Source organism: Cyprinodon tularosa, unplaced genomic scaffold, assembly GCF_016077235.1.
Source record: "Cyprinodon tularosa strain WSP-4 unplaced genomic scaffold, ASM1607723v1 ctg56, whole genome shotgun sequence".
NCBI classification, from domain to species: domain Eukaryota; kingdom Metazoa; phylum Chordata; class Actinopteri; order Cyprinodontiformes; family Cyprinodontidae; genus Cyprinodon; species Cyprinodon tularosa.
In genome coordinates, this window is record NW_024039296.1 from 1,699,636 (window position 1) to 1,721,425 (window position 21,790).

General features: G+C 36.4%; 2 protein-coding genes across 2 annotated transcripts; one reads left to right on the forward strand and one right to left on the reverse strand.

The window, feature by feature from the left end:
- Positions 1–1,662: 1,662 nt before the first annotated feature.
- On the reverse strand, positions 1,663–15,914 carry uri1 (URI1 prefoldin like chaperone). The gene is made up of 11 exons (XM_038305575.1): positions 15,540–15,914; positions 12,251–12,285; positions 8,540–8,618; positions 8,248–8,383; positions 7,203–7,294; positions 7,049–7,112; positions 6,753–6,948; positions 3,239–3,455; positions 3,000–3,151; positions 2,393–2,633; positions 1,663–2,260 (listed from the first exon to the last, which is right to left on the reverse strand). The coding sequence occupies exons 1-11, from the start codon at positions 15,609–15,611 to the stop codon at positions 2,072–2,074; spliced, it is 1,473 nt and encodes a 490-aa protein (XP_038161503.1). The 5' UTR covers positions 15,612–15,914; the 3' UTR covers positions 1,663–2,071.
- Positions 15,915–17,623: 1,709 nt separating this feature from the next.
- zgc:112052 (protein C19orf12 homolog) lies at positions 17,624–21,185 on the forward strand. The gene is made up of 3 exons (XM_038305469.1): positions 17,624–17,764; positions 20,216–20,376; positions 20,477–21,185. The coding sequence occupies exons 2-3, from the start codon at positions 20,217–20,219 to the stop codon at positions 20,740–20,742; spliced, it is 426 nt and encodes a 141-aa protein (XP_038161397.1). The 5' UTR covers positions 17,624–17,764; position 20,216; the 3' UTR covers positions 20,743–21,185.
- Positions 21,186–21,790: the final 605 nt, after the last annotated feature.

The following is a 21,790-nucleotide window of genomic DNA, read 5'->3' on the forward strand; positions in this document are numbered from 1 at the left end:
GATTCAGGTTTTATCAATATTTAAATGTGGTGAACTGATTACAACAAAGATCTTGCTTCACAGAGTGGACAGTTAATCTGCAACAATTAAATGAATATAATAAAAAAGATTGATCTTTTGTGTTTGTCTTCTCTAGTAATAGAGCAACTGAATTTGCAAACATCTCTGAAGACCTTTTTAGTCTGCAGTTTTTAGGTCTGTTTTCCCTAAACATTTGGCAAGCATATCCAATACAAATGAAAGAGCAGAGTATACACATCGTTCTACAAGTATGTGACCTAAAAATTGCTTTTTTTTTTTTTTTTTGCACAAGTTATTGAATTTTGTGGTGACCCATACAAACTATTCATATGCATTATGATGACTAAATTATCAGGGACCCTTGAGCTCCTAAAAAGGACAAAGCACCTCTTAAAATCAAGGGTTTAATATCCTTTCCCCTAAATATTAATACATGACATAAGCTTCAAGTGGAACATAGACTTTCAAAGAAAGACAAACTTGCATCTCCTTCATAGCCTTTTTTTGTCACATCAGGTTTCTTGTTTTTTTTTTATTGCATTTTTAATTTTGAATCTGATTCTTGAAGAGTATAAGTTTGGGTCTTAATGTGTGCCTTGGTCATTTCTAAGCTCATAAAGAAAAAAAACAAAACATGAACTTGTCTTATTTCAATTACATGCTCTTCTGTCTTTCATGTTTTAAATGCGGTTAAGAAGGAAGAGCATCAATCTAAAGCTATATTTTGAACTCAGGCAAACAGGAAGTCAAACATGCATCAGCTGCATTCATCTTTTAGTAACAAATGTAGCAAGTTGCTTCCCCCCAAAAAAATTAAGATTTCTCTAAAATGTGAGACATGCTTCTGCAGTAAAAATAAATCTGTGTAAAACACTTCTGTAATTAGGCCATTTCTAGATTCATAAAACATAACTGAAAAATTAGTGTCAGACCTTATGCTACCCATCCAGCCGTTGTATAGCTGCTTATTGATGGAGAGGGAATGGTGCCTTGATGAGAGATGGGGGTTCTCCCAAAATACGTCACCATTGTATCACAGAGCAACAGATAAACAATAGAAAAACACTCAATCATACCTAAAGACAGAGACCTATATCCACCTAACAGCTGTGTTTTCAGATGGTGGTTAGAAGCTACACTAACTGGAGGCAACATTGGTGCACAGGAAGAACACGGCAACTTTATTCAGAAAGAGTCAGGGCCAGAATATAAACTCAGGATCTTCATGTTGCAGGAACCAGCTCAGCTCCAACACCTGCTCTGCTGCTCTTTCCACATTAATGAAATGAATAATCACATTGAAACTAGGACAAGGGATTAAAAGCATTACTTAGAAATGTGTTATATTGTAGTTTGTCATCTTTGAAAGAGAATTTTTTTTTGCCTGAAAGAAGTGAATTGATACTTGATGCTAGAGATCTTTGAACTTCAAAGTACCAAAGAACAGTCCACAGGAATCCCAGTAGAACAATTCATTTCTCAGTAAAAGATCAAAATTAGGTCATTATACAGTAAATAAAAATACAAGATTTTCATAAAAGCTAAATGCAGATTTTTATTATGGACTCCAAATTAGCAGCATGCAATAATTACTGGAACATTTTGTTTTTATGATGTAAATAAGGGAAAAAAAAAGAAATGTTATGGTTCAAATGTTTTATTTTCTTAGTAGTTCCAATCTTGTTTTTTTTTTTTTTTACATAAAGCTTGTCACAAAAGAAAACATACATTCATTGGGCAGAACGATAGATGGTAGAAATTTCATTTTAGCAAAGGTTCATCTTAATTGAGAGCGAAAAGGAAGCTGGGGTCCCCTTACCTACAAACAGCAAGGATCTGCAAAAGAGTCGATAACGTAAAAGCAGGTTGACAATAAGCAGAAAACGAGACAGATATATTTTTTAACGGTTGTCTAATTATTCAAATCGTATTGAATGACAGGAATCATAAAGATTATGAAATAAGGTGAATTCAAGATGATCACAGAAAGGGAGACCGTTGATTCCTTTTGTTCAATTTTGTTGTTAAAAAAGAAAAAAAGGCCTGAAAGTCACTTTTGCTGCAGCCTGGCAGCTTTGAACTTGGACACCCTTTTAGGCGCCTGCTCAGGCGGAGGGACATCAGGTGCAACTTCCTCCTGCTTCCTTTCCGGAATGGTTGGCAAAGCAGGTGGGACGATGGTCAGGTGGGGCACACCTGAAGGCATGGGGTCCTTTTCTACCACCAAACCTGAAAAAGCCTGAAAGACAGATTCGTCAAAAGACAGAACTGGACATTCACTCCAATGTAAATATTGAGAGGGTAATAAACCGGCTCTGCAGAAGCAAAATGCTGGCAGAGACAGGGAAATATTACAAAACAGAACACTAACTTCAAATCTGCTGGGAGTTTGCAGAGGCACCGCTGTTGGACTGTCCTCCTCGGTGATACCGTCGCTGGTGTCGCTGTGTGTCAACTCATCGTGGCTGAAGCTGCGCCCGATCATCCTGCGCTCCTCGAAGTCGGCAGCGCTGCTCTCGCTTGTGTCGCTGCACACACTGTTCTCTCGACTCCGTGACTTCAGGATGGACTTTCTCGGGATGGGTTCGCCATTCTTCACATCCACAAACAACCTGACCCAAAAGCAACAGTCAAGCTTCAGCAGATTGTGTCGTACACAAGGATAGGATGCAATGCCTTGTAGCAGGATTTAGTGCTTTGATTTTTATTTTGGGCACATTAAAAACAGACATTTGTATTTTTCTGGGATTTTATAATCGATGAAAACAAACTGGTGCTAAATTGCATGGAAGGGGGAAAAAAAAAAAAACATTTGCATTTTCCTTCCATCCTCTTTGCAATTTGCTGTTTTAAATCCCCCCAAAAATGTGCAAAACTTTGTATTTTTTAGCTCAAAAAGTTTTAAAAGATAAAGTATGAATATTCCTAGCACCGGAGTCAACAGTCTTCATCATTAAAACTAAAACTTTGCTTTTTACCTGTAAATATCAGCTGGTGTGGTAATTCTGTGAAGCTCGTGATGGGAGGGGCCATTACTGTGGCCATTTTTCTTTTTCCTCTTTGAATTCTCCTTTTGCTCTTTTCTTTCACTGAACTTTAATGTGGTGTTTTTCCCCGTGTTTATCCTCACCTGAAGTGAACGAAACAGACATGTTGAAACAAATCTAAAGAAACCACTTTTTTCACGCTCATCTTGAATGTTTATTTTAAAGCTGACCTTTTTGGGTTCAACCATGTGAGAGAAGAAGATAGTGGGCAAACAGCTGCCATCCTCCTCTTCCCCTTTCCTGTCTGTGAGAGGCTGTACACCATGAGGCACAGAGCTCCAGCGCTTCAAGCTCGAACCATTAACCGGAGGAGCAGCATCTGTCTCCTTCTCCTCCTCCGATGAAGATGATGATTCTTCACCATTCACCTCCGCGTTATCAGACAATCTGGAGAGGAAGAATGTTCACAACACGTAAGATTTGTTAAACAAACTGCAGTTTATGAAACTAATAAGTAAGGTTGGGCGATATGATATTAGATTGGGAAGGATTACATTTCAGAAATCTGTAAACACAGAGAGAATGTTTATTCTGTTAACTGTTACACAAAGAGAAGCTTTATTTTGAAAAGAGTGCCACCGCTGTTAATTTATCTGCAATGATTGGTTGAATCTGTAGCTACATGCAAGGCAAGAGGGACAAAGAGGCTTTATATATGCCAGATCTCGTTTTAAACCGATGGCATGGTAACCAGTCATGCAAAAGAATCATTTTTAGGCTGTGAATAACAATCATTTTGTTAATCGATTAACCCGTAGATTAAATTTAGATTAATAATCATATAGCAAAATGATGCTTAAAGAAGTTTTTTTTACAGAATTTGAACCAGGTGAAACTAAAACGTTTCCCTTTTGAGGAGTTCTGGGTACAGCATATTGACAAAGTTTTTCATCTTATATACAAAATTTTATATATATATGTTTTACAGCTAAATATACTCTAACAGCTAAATGTACGTTTCAGAGTCTCTATACTCGAGTTAATGATTAATCGATGACTAAATTAGTTGAGGATTATTTCATTAACCGATTAATCAAAATTACCCCATTAATTGTTTCAGCCGATTACTTGTTTTATTATTAAATTCACCTTTTATCTTTTGCAGCACTACTTTTGTAGCAGCTGTTTATGTTACTGTATTTGAGGCTGTGATTAAAAACTTTCTGTAGTATTTACCACCTCTTACTATCTGTTTATGAATCATTTTACTGAAACATGTAGCCTGGATCAGGACCATAATATGTTTAAACAAATAAGTGCAAAATACTGTATGTGGTTCGAAATAAATTTTAACTGAAAATAAACTTGAATAATAATTAAAATCTGTGAACAACCTTGATTTATTTCCAACTGTTTTGCAGAGATTTGTATAGTTGAACAGATGCAGCTATATTTTATACAAATATTAGTCAGTTCTCAGATAAAATCAGGTCTAAGATATATTGCTCAATAAATGATCACATTTTTTCTATCTATATTTTTTGAATGGTCAATTTTGGAAGCCAACATTAAAATGTAGTTTACTAGTTCATAAGATACAAACCTCTGATTTCATACATAATCTTTTAGGCTTACAGTGTGAATTCATAAATACAGCATGGTTCCCCCTCCCCCCACATGAACAAAAGACTATTTACAGAAGTTCAGGACTTCTGTCCTGGTTACAGAAGTGCTGTAGATCTATAAACAGGACGAATGAGCTGGTGTATAACCAATGCTTTCTAACATCAGGTGTCAGTGTTAGCTTGTTGCTTTAAAAAAGCAGACAAGTTAACATAACACTCAGACATGTCTGCAAAGGCAGACTTTTAAGAATAGTTACCTACACTATCTTAATTTTTGCATCTTCTTCTTTAAAACCCCAAAAGAGATCAGCTCTTTTTTTTTTGTTAGTTTACTGCACAGGCAATGCTGCAGTCACTTTTTTCCTCCTAAACAGACTTTGCTGTTAAGCCTTGAACACACAGAATCGGATTTTCCATCCGATCAGACAGAAAATCATGTCGAACGAGGTTGTGGCGTTTAGCGCTCATTTAGTCTATGGGGATGATCACATCCCGCATGATTTTAGAGGGCTTGCATAGCTTCAACTGAGTTAGACCCTAAGGTCTATTTTATGGTTTACAGCAATTCAGCTGCAATTTAATGGGTCTGACAGGAAGAGAGACGCAGTTACAAAGTAAAACACATCCGCTTTGGGGGGAAATACAAAATAAAATCTGTTATTGCAAACAGTGAGGTTTGGAGAGGCATGGTGAATATAAAGCAGGCGGGGCAGGCTCAGGTACAAACAATCAATGAAATATTTGAATTACTTTACCCATAAAATGGATCAAGTCCAATACTGATCCTATCCAAGCCTCACCAAAAGCCTCACCAAAAATTTTTTTTAAAAAACTCGAACAGAAAGTGCAGCTTATCACTTATCAAAAAAAAAAAAAAAAAAAATGTGACAAACTTTACAAACGTCAGGAGCACATAAACCGATATAGTAAAATAGGGATCCTCTTTGAGCCTCACAAAAAAACAAGTGCAGCTTATCACCATACCCTCTATAAAAAAAAAAAAAGATTTCAATCTTCACAGATTCCTGTCTGAGGATCACCTCTCACCGTCTCAGCCAGTACCCTTATGAACCTTAAACCGTTAAACTCATTTTCCATATTTCTAATATTAAAATTCTATTTTTCTGGTTGGAGATGCAGTCTGATTATGAAGTGGGGTTTTGCTTTGAAGCTGCGCCATTAGTTTTTTGTTACGTTTTTCCCCACTTACTTTTTCTAATCTTTCCTGGTCAAATGTGGGAAATTGTTTTAAATTAAAAATTTAAATCTGCAGCCTCTCCATACACGGTCGCTGTGACTTGGTTAAAAAAATTGGATGGGAGATTAAAAAGTGGTACGCAACCGGTGTGATCTGGCCTTTAGGGGGCAGCAGTATTGTGCCATTTTGGCTGACATAGGTAACCTCACAAGGGATTACATTGTGAGCCTGTAGTAATAATGTCACTATTGTAGTTATCCAGCTTTTATTGTCATTACACTGTCACAAGTACAGAGCAACGAAATGAACTCTCTGCATGTAACCCATTCCCTTGGGGAGCAGTGGGCTGCCATTGTGCGTCGTCCGGGGAGCAGTGTGGGGTTAAGGGTCTTTGCTTAGGGACCCAGAGTGGGGGTTGGAGTGGGGCTTGAACTCAGAATCTCTGGATTCCAAGTGGACCCAACCACTAGGCCACCACTCCTTAAAGCGGTGTTCAGTCTTCAGGGGAGCCCCTTCACCTTTGGGCCCTAGGAAGTTGCTCTGGCCCTATAGTTGAGCTTTGAGTCCTTTCAAAATAAATAGATATATAGATAGAAAGGACAGCGTTATCAAAGTTTTTAGACTGTTACTTGATTCTCATTCAAATCAGTGCAACTTTATTTTATTTTTTTTAATATAGAAAAAACGCATTTGCTTTACATTATTGTAATAATTCCACTAAATCTTGGTGCCCATTGAACTGTTGAGTTGTTGCATATCATCATCCAGAAGATTAGTTTTTCTTAGATGGAAATGTGTTGTCATGTAGAGATCATATCATTTAGAGACATGAAGAGGGAACATTTTAATGTTCATTATTAAAACAACCAAAATGTTCCCTTTTTAATCATACTGCATTTGCTGCCGAGTGAGAGCCTGTACCTGTCCTGCTCATCCTGCAGCTCCTCCAGTCTCTCTAGTTCATCTAATCTAGCCCACAGTTCCTCCTCGCTTATGATGCCTTTTCTGCTCCCTGTGTCTCCGCTCTTGCCTTCATCCTCCTCATCCTGCTCTTTCAGATCAAACACCACATCCATCTTGGGTTTCGAGTTAGGCTTGTGAGCTATTCTTTGCTTTCCTGTAAAGAAAGAAATCATGTATTGTGGTAAAGAACGATTTCTCTTCTCAAAAGCCATGATCAAGTAAAATGAGGTCAGAAGAAAAGCTGATGAAGCTACCTTTAGTGATGGCTGAGTCATTGTTTCCAACCTCCTCTCTGATGTCGACATAGTCCCCTTTATTCTAAATCACAACAATGTCAAAGTCAATACATTTTGTCCTCAATAGTGACTTCTTCCTGTCATATCTAAGGTGTGCAGTCTTGCAACATACAGCTGACATGGTTTCCAGCTCTTTTGCGAAGCCCACTCTTGCTTCGAAGTTTTTCATAGTCTTGGTCACATCGTCTAACTGATTCCCCACATCTGTAGGAAAAAAACAGAGGCATCACGGTGAATGAGAGCAAAGGAAATGTGCCAAAACTGGCAGCAAACAAACAACGGTGTGTAAATAAAAAGATCGGCTGAATGACAAGCAGCGGCTTAAGAGTTAAAACCCGAAACAAGTCGGGGAAGAGAGGAGGGGGGGGGGGGGGGGGGGGGAGAAATGATGGTACAAACAGTTCATAATATCTTCTGCCCTGAATACTACTCCGGATCATTAAATCTTCACAACAATTAAGCCCTTTCACTAATAGCAGCAGAGGGCCTTGTTTCCATGGCAATCGGGAGCCCCTCCAGTCAGCGCATCAACTGGAAGTGAGGAAAGGTCAAATACAGAAGGCCTGACAACTCGGCCGCTGTCTGACACATTTCAGCTAGCTCTGTTTGTATTACAGCACTTAGCTCTGTAATAGCAGGGTGGGGAGGGTCAGGAGGAGGGGGGGGGGGGGGGGGGGGGGGGGGGGATGTGGCAGCACATTTCTGCTTCACTAAACATTCTAATAATGCTCACATCAGAGATCTTTGCTTGGTTTGTCTGACTTAATATGAGGTTTTTCTGATTTAGCACAGAGAAACAAAGAGGGGATCTTTGCTATGAGACAGAAAGACAAAGTCTGATTTTAACAAATGTGTAATGTTTACAATCGCTTCGGTCGATGAGGAATGTAAAAGCGCTGCCTTCGCAATGTGCTTTGTTACTTTCAACCCTTTGAAAATAAATCTGCTTCTGCAGATCTCATTTACTAAACAGCAACACAATACAAGGTTAAGAGGAACAGTTCTGTGACAAACTCCTGTTGGAATTCAAAGCTGTTTAAATGAAACCAGACAAGTTCTTTACATGTGATGTGTAGTCGCCCTCTGCTGGATGAAAAGCAGCAGTGAATGACTAGTTAAAAAAAAAAATAGATGAGATGACAGGAAACGACTCTTACGCTTCATCCTGTGCTCGACAATTTTCTGGGCTTGCTTTGCAGAGCACTTGGCGAACCAGTTGTCGCCCAGCAGCACCGTGACCTCGTTGGTGTGCACAAGCTTCCCAGGCATGAAGGCCAGGGAGCCAAATGGTACCTGTTCAGGATGCAGAAGATGGTGGAGAACAACAAAAGAGAAATAGGCCATTTAGGCAGGTGCGAGAAAGTAGGGCAAAAGGGAGCGAGGAAAGTTTAAATAATGGAGGAACTTTGAGTCAGTTTAAGCAAAAGGTTTGTTTTTTTTTGCACTCACCATGATGTCATAACACAACTGATCTGGGAGAGTTCTGAGGCGATCACGGAGGGCTTCATAGTCATCCAACACCTTTTTCCTGTAAAGCGAAAAATGACCAATCATTTCATCAACACACACACACACACATTTTTTTTGAGTGTTTAAGTAATAAAAATAATGACAATTCAAAAATCTTTTTCATGGAGAAAAAAAAAACAGATCTATTCATCTCCACAAGATGTCAGTGTTTTCTTTTCTTTGGGAGATTTATTCCAGGCACCTTCCATCCTAATTTAAAAGCAGACTGAACCAAATTGTTGAACTAGAAACTGAAACTTAAAGACAGACCAGGCTAATTCTGGGGCAAACTGCAGCCTCTAAAGTTTGAACCATGCTGTACATGAATGGACTTTCTGCTGCAAAGTCTAATTGTTCCTGAGGCAAACTGCTGAGGAAGCAGAGCTCAGGTGCTTGGAAGCTCACTTTAAATAAAGGGAAACCTTAGACAAACACTGCAGACTGTTGTGATAAAAATACATACATACAAAAAAAAAAAAAAAAAAAAAAAAAAAAACAGATGTCATTTGATTTTTTTTTTTTTTTTTTTTTTCTTACACTAATCCACCCTTTGGAGCACGTCTACCATAACCTTATCCCTCATTAAGTTTTACTAAATCAGTTCTTCTATGTTCCTTTCTTGTCTTCCTGTATCCTCAAACCCCCAGTTGGCTGCAGCAGACATCTGTCCTCACACAGCCTGTTTTTTTCCTGGAGCTTTTTTTCCCACTCCATTGTGGCTGCATGTATGCCCAGTATAGGAACTGTACAAAACTTTTAACAAATCTGACTGCATGATCCGACTGAATTGTCACTGTTAAGTCTTGAGATAATGTCTGTTTTGAATTGGCTCTATACCAATAAACTGAATTGTCGTCACATGCTCATCTAGAACTCAACCGATGTGTCTGTTCGGGCTGTGAAATCGACTCTGTAAACTGCTTCGAGCAACATGTTGTAATTTGGCCCTGTTTAAATAAGCCAAACTGAATTAAACGGAGAGCAAAATGGCCATTTTTCCATTTATCAGCTCTGACTGATCGTCAGCAGGTCAATTTAATTAAAGCACAACATGTTACAGTCAGAGAAAATATGCATTGATCCCTAAACTTAGAATATTCCTTTCTGGTTGTCAATAAGGAATGACTGATTGTGCCTCATGAATATAATTCAAACATAGTTCAAATTTTGCAGACAGCATCAGAATTGAATTCAGATAGATATTTTTGCACTTCATTTAAAGTCTTGTCCAAATATTAACCAGATTTGTTTAATATTGCTTTAATAATGAATGATGCAACAATTATTTTGTGACATTTACTTGAAAGCCGATTATTCTGGAGCCTCCACTGAATTTTGGTAAATACAGAAAGGATTTTAAAAAGGAACACTGATGCATAACCCTTTCCTATTGGTGGGAATACAACTAGATAAAGGGTTGAAAAGTAAATAAACCCAATATATTTAGGACATTGTATGCATTTTTGTAGAGGCAAATGTGCAAGATGGTGTTTTAGACAGGAAGATTAGTTAAAATGATACTTTTGAGTTTTTTTTTTTTTGGGTTTTTTTTGTTTTTTCCAGGGGAAAAAATAACCAAGCCTGTCTCATCCATGCATGCACTTCTAAATGTATGATTTTGGCCTAAATGGCTTAAAAAAAAAAAAAAATTATGTGAAAAGGGGATAACAAAATTAAAAAAGATCTTACTGGTTTGGAGGTTGAAAAGTATGCATCACTAAAATTAAGACAACCAAAAAATCCTACAAAACATTTGAGAACCAAACCCAAAAAGTATAATATTAAAGAACTTTAAGACATCTAATACAGGCTATATGAATAATCCTTTAAAAACAACAACATTGTCTTCAGGTACTTTTATTGTGAAGCACCAATAAAGTTTACAGCTTTCCCTTTGGCTGCCATGGTTATAGTCTTTATGCTTATATAACATCACAACCACTACAGCATAAAAGACAAACCACCACAGAAAACTAAAAGACAAAGTCTCATCCTCTCTAAGATGTGCTTTGCTGCTGCTAAAGTTAAACCCAACCATAAATAACCACACTGCGTCCATTCTGTCAAATTAGGCCCCTACATGTATGTTACGGTAGATCGTGCAAAGTCAAATTCAATGAAACCTTTTTCAGAATTTATATCACCAAAGGGGTAAAAACAGTGAACAGCAAAGGATTAAGGATGTCACTGTGTGAACACTTTCCAAGAGTTTTATTCAGAAATATATGTTATATTAGCGCTATGCTAAACTGGCAGATTTATTTAGAAAAACTTAGAGTGAAACCAGCCGACACTAAATGGAACAACGTGGCACAAAAAAAGTTATCCTGCATTTCTGCTGCCTGAAGCAACAACTCAAAGTCCTCAATATGTAACCCATACCACCTGCTGTACTGAAGGGAATACACTGGAGTCAAAGAAAATGTAGAGGCTGTAAGAGACCTGCGACTTTCTAAAGCTTATACAGAGCAACAAATTAGCACAGAGCTGATTTAGTTCAAGGATCTGGGAATCTGGTTAAAGGTGAAATGGTCTGAACTGTTGGACGGTCTGTCAGACCTATAGAAAACATATCTCAACAGTGTGGAATCCTTCCTGTTTCTAGGAGCTACTATATCACAGTCTGATTTAGAGTTTTTGTGAATGCTTTAAAGATCACCTCTACAACAGCAAAAACAACCCTGGACACAACTAAAGAAAACTTTAACAAGAGCCTGGAAGCTCTTCAAACTTTGGGGAACACAAAACTTTTAAGCAAAACAAAAAATGTGCTTGTTTTATTTTCTTGATGATAAATAAATAAAAATTTTATATTTTAGTTTAAGGATGCAGTCAAACTTTTGCTGAAAAGTTATCTGTAAATTAATTTAGATCCAAAACATTAGCATTTTGCACATTTACCTCATTAAAACAAATGCATGCATTTTGTTGACTTGAAATAAACGTAAATGCTAAATAATAAAGACACTATTTCCCTCTTCAGTGGATTAACCCTAGTTTAAAACACGAGTGTCCCAACTTCCAATATAAAGCCAATGTCATTGGATATTCAGTATTTGGAGACAAACACTGGGCTGATCGAGCATTTGCTGGAGCTGCAGCCCACAGACTGCTGGAGAAAGCCTCCAGCCCGCTGTGACCCTAACAGACGCACCATATAGAGGAAGAAAATAAAATGATTTATATTTGTTTAAAGCAATAGCTAAATTATTATTTTTTTTATAACTTTTTTTAGTACAGAACAGCACTGTCACACCATGTTCCTTCATTGTTTTGTCCATATTTGACTCTATTCTTGTTTTTATTTCTTGCAGTAAATGAAACTATTCCGACTCAGTGATGTTTGTTCATTTTTGGTTCCATTTGCTAAATATCAAAAATATCACCAAAAAAAATTTATTACTTAGCTGCATAAGCGGGCAGGCCAATTTTTTACCATTTTTGAATTACATTCAAGGGCAAAACAATCAGTCCAATGGCACATTTAGTTTATTCCCACTTCTGTTTAAATGAGAAACATCTAGAATTGTTTTCACACAGACCTACAATAGAAAATCACATTTAGAATCTAAATCCTGCAAAAGAAGAAACAAAATTAGAAATATACTTTTTTTTTTTTACATAACACATTAAGACTTTTATAATGCTTACCAGTGTTGAATCTGACTTTCACAGTTTTTCACCACCTGTTTTAGGATAAATAATGTTAGTTTGGTTCAATGCATGCCTGGCATAAGGAAAACAATAATTTCTGTATTATTATAAAGGCAGTCTATATAGTAAAATAGCCTATCCAGTGGTATTAATCCAACAAACACACTGAGGGGTAAAGAAGAAGGCATTTCCATGACATTGCAAAAAAATTAATAAAATAAATATCAACTCTGTTGTGTATATTCAGTCTTCGACATCAACAGAAAATAAAGCTAAATGGCTAGCAAAAGAAAACACTGGTGGAGGAGAAACATTTACAGGTTTTGACTTTATACATTGACTGATTTTATTTTCCAATATTCGCCAGGAAGAACAATATCAACAATAAAGGTCATTTAACGCTGAGTCTCAAACTAAGGGTCAAGGTTCACATCTGTCTTTAGTGGCACTCTGAGGAATAAATGAAGATCCAATAAGCAAAAAGCAAATATATTGTAGTTCCATGTTTACAAATGGGACTTTATAGAAGGATTTGTCTTAATATGATCATTCAACAGATTAACTCCTAAGCAACACAGGAAAATTAAACATTTACTACATTTTCTCATCATAAACGAGGTGTAGATGTTTCATAAAGGAATCTGATCAAACCATCAGATCCACAAAACATGTGTTTGTTGTTAAGTTATTTACATGATGGCAGCTGGATTGGATTAATAGGTCAGGGTTGGTGCAAAAATGTTCCTTATGCCTAAAAACCTCTAAAGAATAAGGAGCTGAGTTTTGTTACCCCTATAACTCAAGTATAATTTACACAAGAAAAGTACCAGAAAGTGCTGCTTAGATAAACAGCAGGTTATTCTCTGGAATAAATGTTGATATTTTACATTTAAGAAAGTGTTCTCAAACACAGAAAGATTAATTAAATTGATATTCTATGTGCCTCTATAACATTTGATTGAAAGAAAAATAAATTTAACAGATAAAAAAGCAGTTTTGTATTCATAATAAAAACTCAAAGCACCACTTTCACTCATTTACAGACTGATGCCTACATTAGAGGCAGTTTGGGATTAAGCATCTTCCTTCTGATTGGTTCACCTTCACTCCTGCAAACATGTGGCAGAGGAGCAACCTGAAGTTAAATCAACAACTTTCAGATTGTAAGACAGCTACTCTTTTTAAAGAACCTCTGTCACCCAGTGGTTTATTAACCTATTAAGTCAACTCTTATGTCCTCAAAACCTCAGCCTTTGGGTTTGGTTAAGTGTAATTATAAATGAGTTAAATATTGGTTATCTACACAAAAAAGCAACAAATTAAAGGTATAGAGGACGATCTTTTATTTCCGGGTGGATCATCTAAATAAGTGGTCCTCCTAATTGTCAATCATTCTGGTGATATGTTTACGTAAGGCGGTCCTACGTGCTCGTCCCATTGGCTATCTTTTTCTGTGCGTGCGCATTTTCAGGTGTATATGTGTGGTGAGCTAGAGTTTCAGACAGTCATTGAACCTCATCTTTCTCACTGAGGTTCTTTAAAAATGGCCGGGGGGTCGTACGAGAAAGTGTAAGAGCAGAAAACAAAGGCCTCAGAAGAGGCAGATATATCCCAGAACGCTTTGCACAGAGAGTTATCCTCGCAAATGATTCTGTGATTTGCTGGTAGTTACCGCTGTCGCTACCCGACAGCAGCACACAATAACAAAGATGGCGCAGGCACCGCACATTGGAGGAGGAGTTACGTAGCCAACGGTGATCATCTGTCCGAACTTTAAGTTAACCGAGTTTGCTATAAAGTCCACTATATAGTTCCCACTGTATGTGGACACGGTAAAATTGTATGAAATATGCAAACAGCACATTTTAAACAGTGCATGCACGAGGACAAATGGGTTTGTACATCCTCTTGCACGCACATTTTTTTTTAAGTGGAGAGGGTGGGTCCTCCACAATACCTTTAATAAAACCACCTGTAAGGTGCTTCTCTAACATTTTGTCCAGGCTAAAGCTAAAAAAACAGCAGCTTAGTGGAAACATAAAACTTTTTCCTGTATTACTGGAGCACACCAACCAGACCTTACACTTTTCATCTAGGATTAATAAGACTGAAATCTTCCCTGGTGTTCCTCATAAACTGCCTCCATCTGTGGCCCAGATATCCTGAAATCGATGCCTTCTTAAACACAGCAGCCATACTTGTTGCATTTGCATACTATGCGACCTACATCAAAAAGCTAAATCAAATGCAACAATTACTATACTAAAACAAACAGGGAAGCAGAAAATATGTCGAATGGTGAGGAAATGGAAGAGACTCAGCTGTGAAAACATTTTTTTCCCCCCCAGATGGTCAGGACCTCTTTAGATCTCTTTGAAAAGCTGAAACAGAAAGTTTCCCTACTTTGTCCTGACCAGGAGTCTTATTAGTCCAGAAAAAAATGGGTCTGTTTTGGCTTAAGAATGACTTTCTGTAGCCTTCTATGTAGTGCAGGTTGATCTAAATTGAATCTCTGTTTTAATCCAGCTGAAATCAAATAATCGGTTCGTTTTCAGGATTCTTTAGAAACTTGATGTGAGCTGATGACTTGATACACACACACACACATATGTATATATATTATATCCCAATCACCTTAAGCATAAAAAAAGATAACCAGGAATCATTAAGATGAGATTGTTCTTCGGGGCCCCATTCTTTTCCAGATTTTTTTGTTGTTGTTGTTTTATAACTTTGTTTATGTTTGTTTTGTTTTTTTTAATACTTGTACTTTGCATTTTATATGTATTTTGTTTGATTATCTATTATTTTTTTTACTCTACACTACTCTGTTTTAAGAATCACATTGTGTGTCATTAAAACTAAGTTCAAAAACAAGAGCAGAAGCTGACTTCATGTGGGGGGGCGTAGACTTCACCCCAACTTTCCCCTTCGATTCAATATTCGGCCCTAAAATAATCAAAATATTGATAACAAACAGAGAAGTGAAACCTACAGAAGCAGCGCATGAGTTAAAAGGAACTAAACTAGCTGAACACGCCCCCCTTTAACCTTTAAATGAAACTTAGACGCGACATAAAGGGAGGAAGCTTCTAGAAGACCAATGCAAAAAAAACAACAACAAAAAAACAGGAGAGCATGAGAGTTGTTCTGTGCAGATTTTAGCAGATCCACGCGTGTATCAGACGCAAAGCACGAGCTGATCGGACCGCGTGGCCCCGAGGAGCCCATCGTGGCTCTGCTAGCTGCAAAAGCAACAGCGTTTGGAGACATCAGTAGAAATTACCTTCTGGTGTTCCTCTCTCAGCCTGACAACTCCACCGAGGTCTTCTAGATCCGTGTTCCCTTTTTTAGCCATTGTCAACCCAAATGCAAACGCGTCAACACGAGTTTGTTTGACCCACAAAACAAAGCTCAGGGGTTTGAGTGAGTCCTAAAGAAGTGTTTATGAATCCAGCAGCTTTTCCTCAGAGGCGTCCTGCACGCTGTCATCAATGAGGCCGTGATAAAGGTCCACACTTCCGGAGGTGATATCATTTCACACACATTTCAGGGTTTCTGCATGATTCCACGGAAATAAATATCCACAGGGTCCAAAAAGATTAGCAAAAACAATCCTCGTCACTTTCGCTGCGCCATGCACTCAGACATCAAAACAGCGGAAGTGTAGTACTGACATCCGGTTAGAAATTTCAAAATAAAAGACCGAAAAGAAAATGCATCGAAATTCAAGATTTAAACTAATCCGATGATATATGTAGAGGTAAAACAAAGTTAAACGACACAAAAAAAAAAAAAATGAAATAAAAAATAAACTTACTCATCTATCAATTAATTAAGCTGCAGGTATAACTATTTTCATTTGATGCTATGATTTACATAGGATGAGGAACCTTTTATGAAGATCACGATAGAAAACCTTTAATGGGAGGTCAGAGGGTGCCTGGTTGTATTCAAAGTTAGTTTTAATATTGCCAGTGTGTCAGAAATAAGCAGTAGAAAAAATATATATGTTAATGCTCTACTTTTGTGCTCTTAATTGGAAAAAAAGGGAACTTCAATTTCCGTTTTAAACACCGTAATGAATTGTATCTGACTTCACAGGCAAAAGCTCCGTACTGTCCCAATGTACTATGGGTAAAAATAAGAATGTGTGTCCAAATGTAAACACTCGTCCCCCCCACCGCTCCCCCAGTTTTAAACCTATAATACCGTCTACAATTAAATTAGGGCAATTGATGCCTTAAGTTTAAATATTGATGCTTTCAAGTGCCCTTGGAAAATCAATAACTGGCTATACAAAAGAAAACTTGTATTGATAAGCTGTTTTATCAGTCGTGTGACCTATCTTAACCAACCAAATTCAAACTACAAAGGTTATAGATATCTACTTCGGTTTATATAGACGTGGAATTATTGTAGCTAAAATGACCTTTAAAATGATACGTTCAAGGTCAAAGAAACAACTTTTCAGCTCATAAACTTCTTAATCACTCTGTAATCCTCTTTTTTAAAGACCCTTTTGCCCTTTATGTGTGATTTAACTGATAAAACAAACAGGAAGTCCATCATGAGATGGATAGAAAAAAATTATAGTTTTTCTAGACGCAAAAGAAAAATAATCCTTGATATTGGCCCCACTGCCAGGCTCCTCACTTGACAGCTTTAGAGGTGAACTTTGAAGGAGCCAGCAATCCTAATGCTCATGTGGTAACAGTAGAAAGGAGTTAATTCCTTGCAACAGAAATTGACCCTGTGTCATATATATATATATATATATATATATATATATATATATATATATATATATATATATATATATATATATATATCTATAGACAGATAGATTGATAGATAAAGCAGCTCTATGTAATTACGTATGTCTATATTATGGACAGCAATCCACATCAGCAAACTGAAGGCTTGTTAAGTCAGATTAGACACAAAAAAGCATTTGTTCATAGTAATTTCAATGTTGAAAAGATCACACTCTGAATAGGGTTGACCTTTTTATATATTTATGTATTATATTTAGTTACTTTATTTATAACTGGATGTGAACAGGATCCAAATATTTTTTCAGTTCATTGAGATTTATTTTGTTTAAAAGGGAAAGAAATAGAAATTGAATTAAATGTACAATTATGTTTTTCTCCACCAGCAATTTGTTCAGATATTTGCGTCTTATCAGAAGAGCAATTCGATTTTACTTTCAAGGGAAAACAATTATATTGCAATATTTAAAGTAAAACATTTGCTGTTCGTGAAAGCGATATGTTAGTGGTCTGTTGATGACGAGAAAACAAAAACAAAAAAAACAAATAAAGCCATTTGGCGGATTTTCCTGAACGCAGCATCAAAATTTCTCCCATCAGGCTTTGCGGCATATCTGTGAAAGCTCAGGAGTCATGTTGGTAAAGAAAGATAAATGCAGTTTAAAAAAACAAACAAACAAATCTAATGTAAAATAGGCAGTGAAGAATATTAATGAAGACTTGTTTCCGCAGAAAGGTAGGTCCTTAATCTTCACCGAGATGAAGCTGCTGTTTATCGAGGATCTGAGATGGTTTACGGAGAGAAAACGCGTTAGCTTTGCCTTACATTTATGTTTTTTTTTCTGACGTAATAATGATGATGTATGAGTTAATAATTAGAATAGATATAAACTACTATCTGGTTGTTCAACACATGTTTTGTGGTCGCTATAATACATTTTATCTTTCTGCCAATATGACTTTAAACGTAACTTTTTAAAAAACTTTTAATTTTACTATAATGAATCAGTTTCCCAGACGCTAAAGATGTCAGTTCAACATTAATATGACATTAACACTTATATCCCATTTGCATCAGAATTTGGTGAAAAAAAAAAAACATTTATGTTTGACATAAATAAATTGTCATTAATTTGATAATAATGTGTAGATGGCATTCAACATCAAGCTTCTTTGAAATGTCCCTCAAATAATGATATTGATGTTATTTTGACATTTTTTGTGTCCTAAAAATAATGCAAATAGAAAATATATTTAATATATAGATTTAATATTTATTTTTACACATATAGCAAATGAATGCAGCAGTGCCCAGTGGGGTGAGGAGCTGTTTTTCCTCAGCTCTTTAGAGCCAATATTCCAGTTTCAAATGTAATAGTTTATAAATGTAATAGTTTACAGATATTTAGCAGTTGTTTTTTAGTTTGTTTACTGTGATTCAGCTGTAAGATACTGAGATTTTATTGATCAGGGTAAATTCCAGGTTTATATGTTATAAAACAATAAAAAAAACAAATGAAACATTTTTTTATTCTGATTTAAAGCTTAATTGTATTTTATGCCATATTATCTTTTATCTTATATTATTCCTATATCTTATTTTACACTGTTAATATGGGAAGGTTGTGAGTTTTCTGTGTGGGCTGTAATACTTTTCTATTTTATTGTATTTTATTTAGCTCTATTGTACTTCTGTAAACGGTTGCACCGCAAGGGATTAATAAAGTAATTCTGATGAATGATGAAGATAACAATGATCTTTTGAATCTGTTCAGTAACTCTTTTCATTGTCTTATTTAAGCATGTAGCGATATTTGATCCAAGGTTTTATTTTTGCTGATACTGTGCTAATTTGAAGTTATCTGTTGTCTCACTTATTCAGCTCATATATCTGGTTTAAGAAACAACAAAACCTGTCATGATGAGTCTAGTATTTTTTTTTAATTATAATTAATCATTAGATATGACCTCTTGTCTAATACCACCATGGATTCTACCAGAGGCAATAGTAGATATGGCAATAATGGAAAAGAAACAAGATAAATCTTATATCGTAGATAATTATTCAGTACAGTTACATTTAAACAATTATTATCAATATATTCAAATTTATACAGATGCATCAAAAATAAATAGGAAAATAGAAATAGCTTTTGTAGCAACAGAATTCAATATAAAAATAGGAAAATGAATTACAGATGGATTATCAGTATACACAGGAGAAATGTTGGCAATATTATTAGCTTTACAATGGGTAGAAGATATAAAACCATTAAACATAGTAATTTGTTCAGATTCAAGCTCTGCAGTATTAAGTATAAAATATAATCAATGAAATAGTAGGTTCGACATTTTATTAAAAATAGTTCATACATTATTTAGAATACAAAATATGGGTTTGATAGTTACATTTCTGTGGGTTCCAGCACATATTGGAATAGAAGGAAATGAGAGGGCAGATAAAATGGCAAAGAGGGCGATTCAGTATCCTATTAGTTTTACAGTTAAAACAAGTAAATCTGAAGGAAAGAGTATAATTAAAGAGAAACTGATGGAAAAATGGCAAAAAAGGTGGAATGAAGAAAAAACAGGTAGATGGGTTTTATAAAATTCAGAAGGCAGTAAGAGAAAGGAGAAATGGTAGAAGAAATAGAAAAGAGGAGAGAGTGATAGTAAGGTTAAGATTTGGACATACAGGACTTAATTATACACTTTTTAAAATTCAAAAACATAATACTGGAAAATGTGATTATTGTGGAAAGTATGAAACAATAGAACATGTTATAATAGAATGTAATAAATATGAAAGAGAGAGAAGATTTATGAAGAGAGAGTTTAAATGTATTAAGGAGAAAGTCAGTTTATTGGATATTTTGAGGAAGAATTTGGGGAGAAAACAAATACGAATAGTTATTAGATGTTTAAAGAAAACTAAATTATTTCATAGAATTTAATTATAGATGGTCTTTATGATATCAATGAGTAAAATACTAATATATATATAGATAGAAATAGATATATATGTAGATAGATATATATATATTGATATATAGATTAATAGATAAATACATCAAGAACCACAATCTATACCAGTAAGGTGCGGTAATGCTGCTCAAAGTTTGGTTGCCAACCGCCAACCAAAAAAAGAAGAAGACCTCTTGTCTAAACTTGAACCTGTGATCTACAGCATGGGCCGTCCAATTGATGATGTGATGCAGCTGTGCTGTGAGCTGTCTGCCAACCAGCAGATCAAGGCCACTGTGAAAGGCTCTGGTAAAGGAGCAGCAGCCGCTGGTGGACTCGCCTTCGCTGGAGGCTTGATTGGGGGTCCTCTTGGTATTGCTGTGGGTAAGCCCAAAACAGATTTAGTTCAATAGATTGTTTAACTTACTTATGGACGTTTGTGTTGCACCGTTTTTAAGAACGAGAAAACCTTGTTTCCCTCCAGGTGGTGCGGTGGGCGGTCTCCTTGGCTGCTGGCTGACTAGCGGACAGTTCAGGCCCCTTCCTCAGATAATCATGGAGCTCAGCCCTCAGCAGCAGCAGAAGCTGTATGATGATCTCATGGTGATCCTGGGAGACATTCAGTGGACTGACCTGGCTCAGTTAACCGCTCTGGTGATGGGGAACTCCATGTTGAAGCAGCAGGTCACAGCCGCTCTCATCGGGTACATCTCTAAGGAGCTCCAGGCTGAGGTGCACTACGTGGATTAGTGTCCCTTTAAGAACTGAATGCTCTGAACCAAAGCTGAATGGCTTCAATGGAACTGAATCTCCAACAAAATCATTGCAGTCATGGAGCAGTGCCAACACAACTCTTACTGTTATCAGTAATTAACAAGTTAGAACTTGTTCAAAACAGGATATATGTGTGTGATAACTTAAAAAATAAAACAAAACTCTTATTTGAAGGAAATTATTTATTATGAATTTGCCTGCACTGATGAAAGAGACCGTTTTGGCTTTAAATGTTTAAGGCTTGGCTGAAATGGGGTGGGGATTTCTACCGTGAAATTTCCATAGAACTTTACTGATGAAATGAGCCAAACCTTCCTTGAAGTGATCCATTTAACCAATCTATGTGCTTTATTGTATTTCCAAAAAAAAAAGTAAAGTTTTCTCATTTAGTTCACATGAATAAATCAGTTTGTAAATAAAAAAGCTCATGTGTCTCATTAACAAAATTGCCCCCACTTTAAAATAATCAGCTGCTGACCCAGTATTAAAGGTAGTGGAGGATGTTCTTCCTGGTGGAACATCAAAATAAGTGGTCCTCCTAATTGTTAATCATTCTGATTATGTTTACATAAGGCCATTGTATGTGCTCGTCCTCATTTTCACTTACTGGTGGTGAATATGACAGTGGGAAAAATTGCAAATCTTTTGGAAAGAAAGCTTGTATGAGCGATGCAAACAACTTGTGCTCAACAGAGTACACGAGGAGAAATGGGCTTTTGCATGCTCTTACACGTGTTTAATATTAGGGGTGGGTATTGGCAAAGAAGTCACAATTCGATTTGAATCATGATTCACATGCCACGATGCGATTCTATCACGATGCATCACGATACTTGAAATATTGCGATGCATTGGGATATTTTCACTGAACACTGTAAGAAAAAGATACAGCCCTTACCAGTGGCTGACTGGCTGTATGATCTGGATAGTGTCTTCAATTGATACATAACTGAAAGCAACTGAATTCATACATAGCTGTATTTATTGAAATTACTTTTGGAGGTGTTGTCATGAAAACAAATAC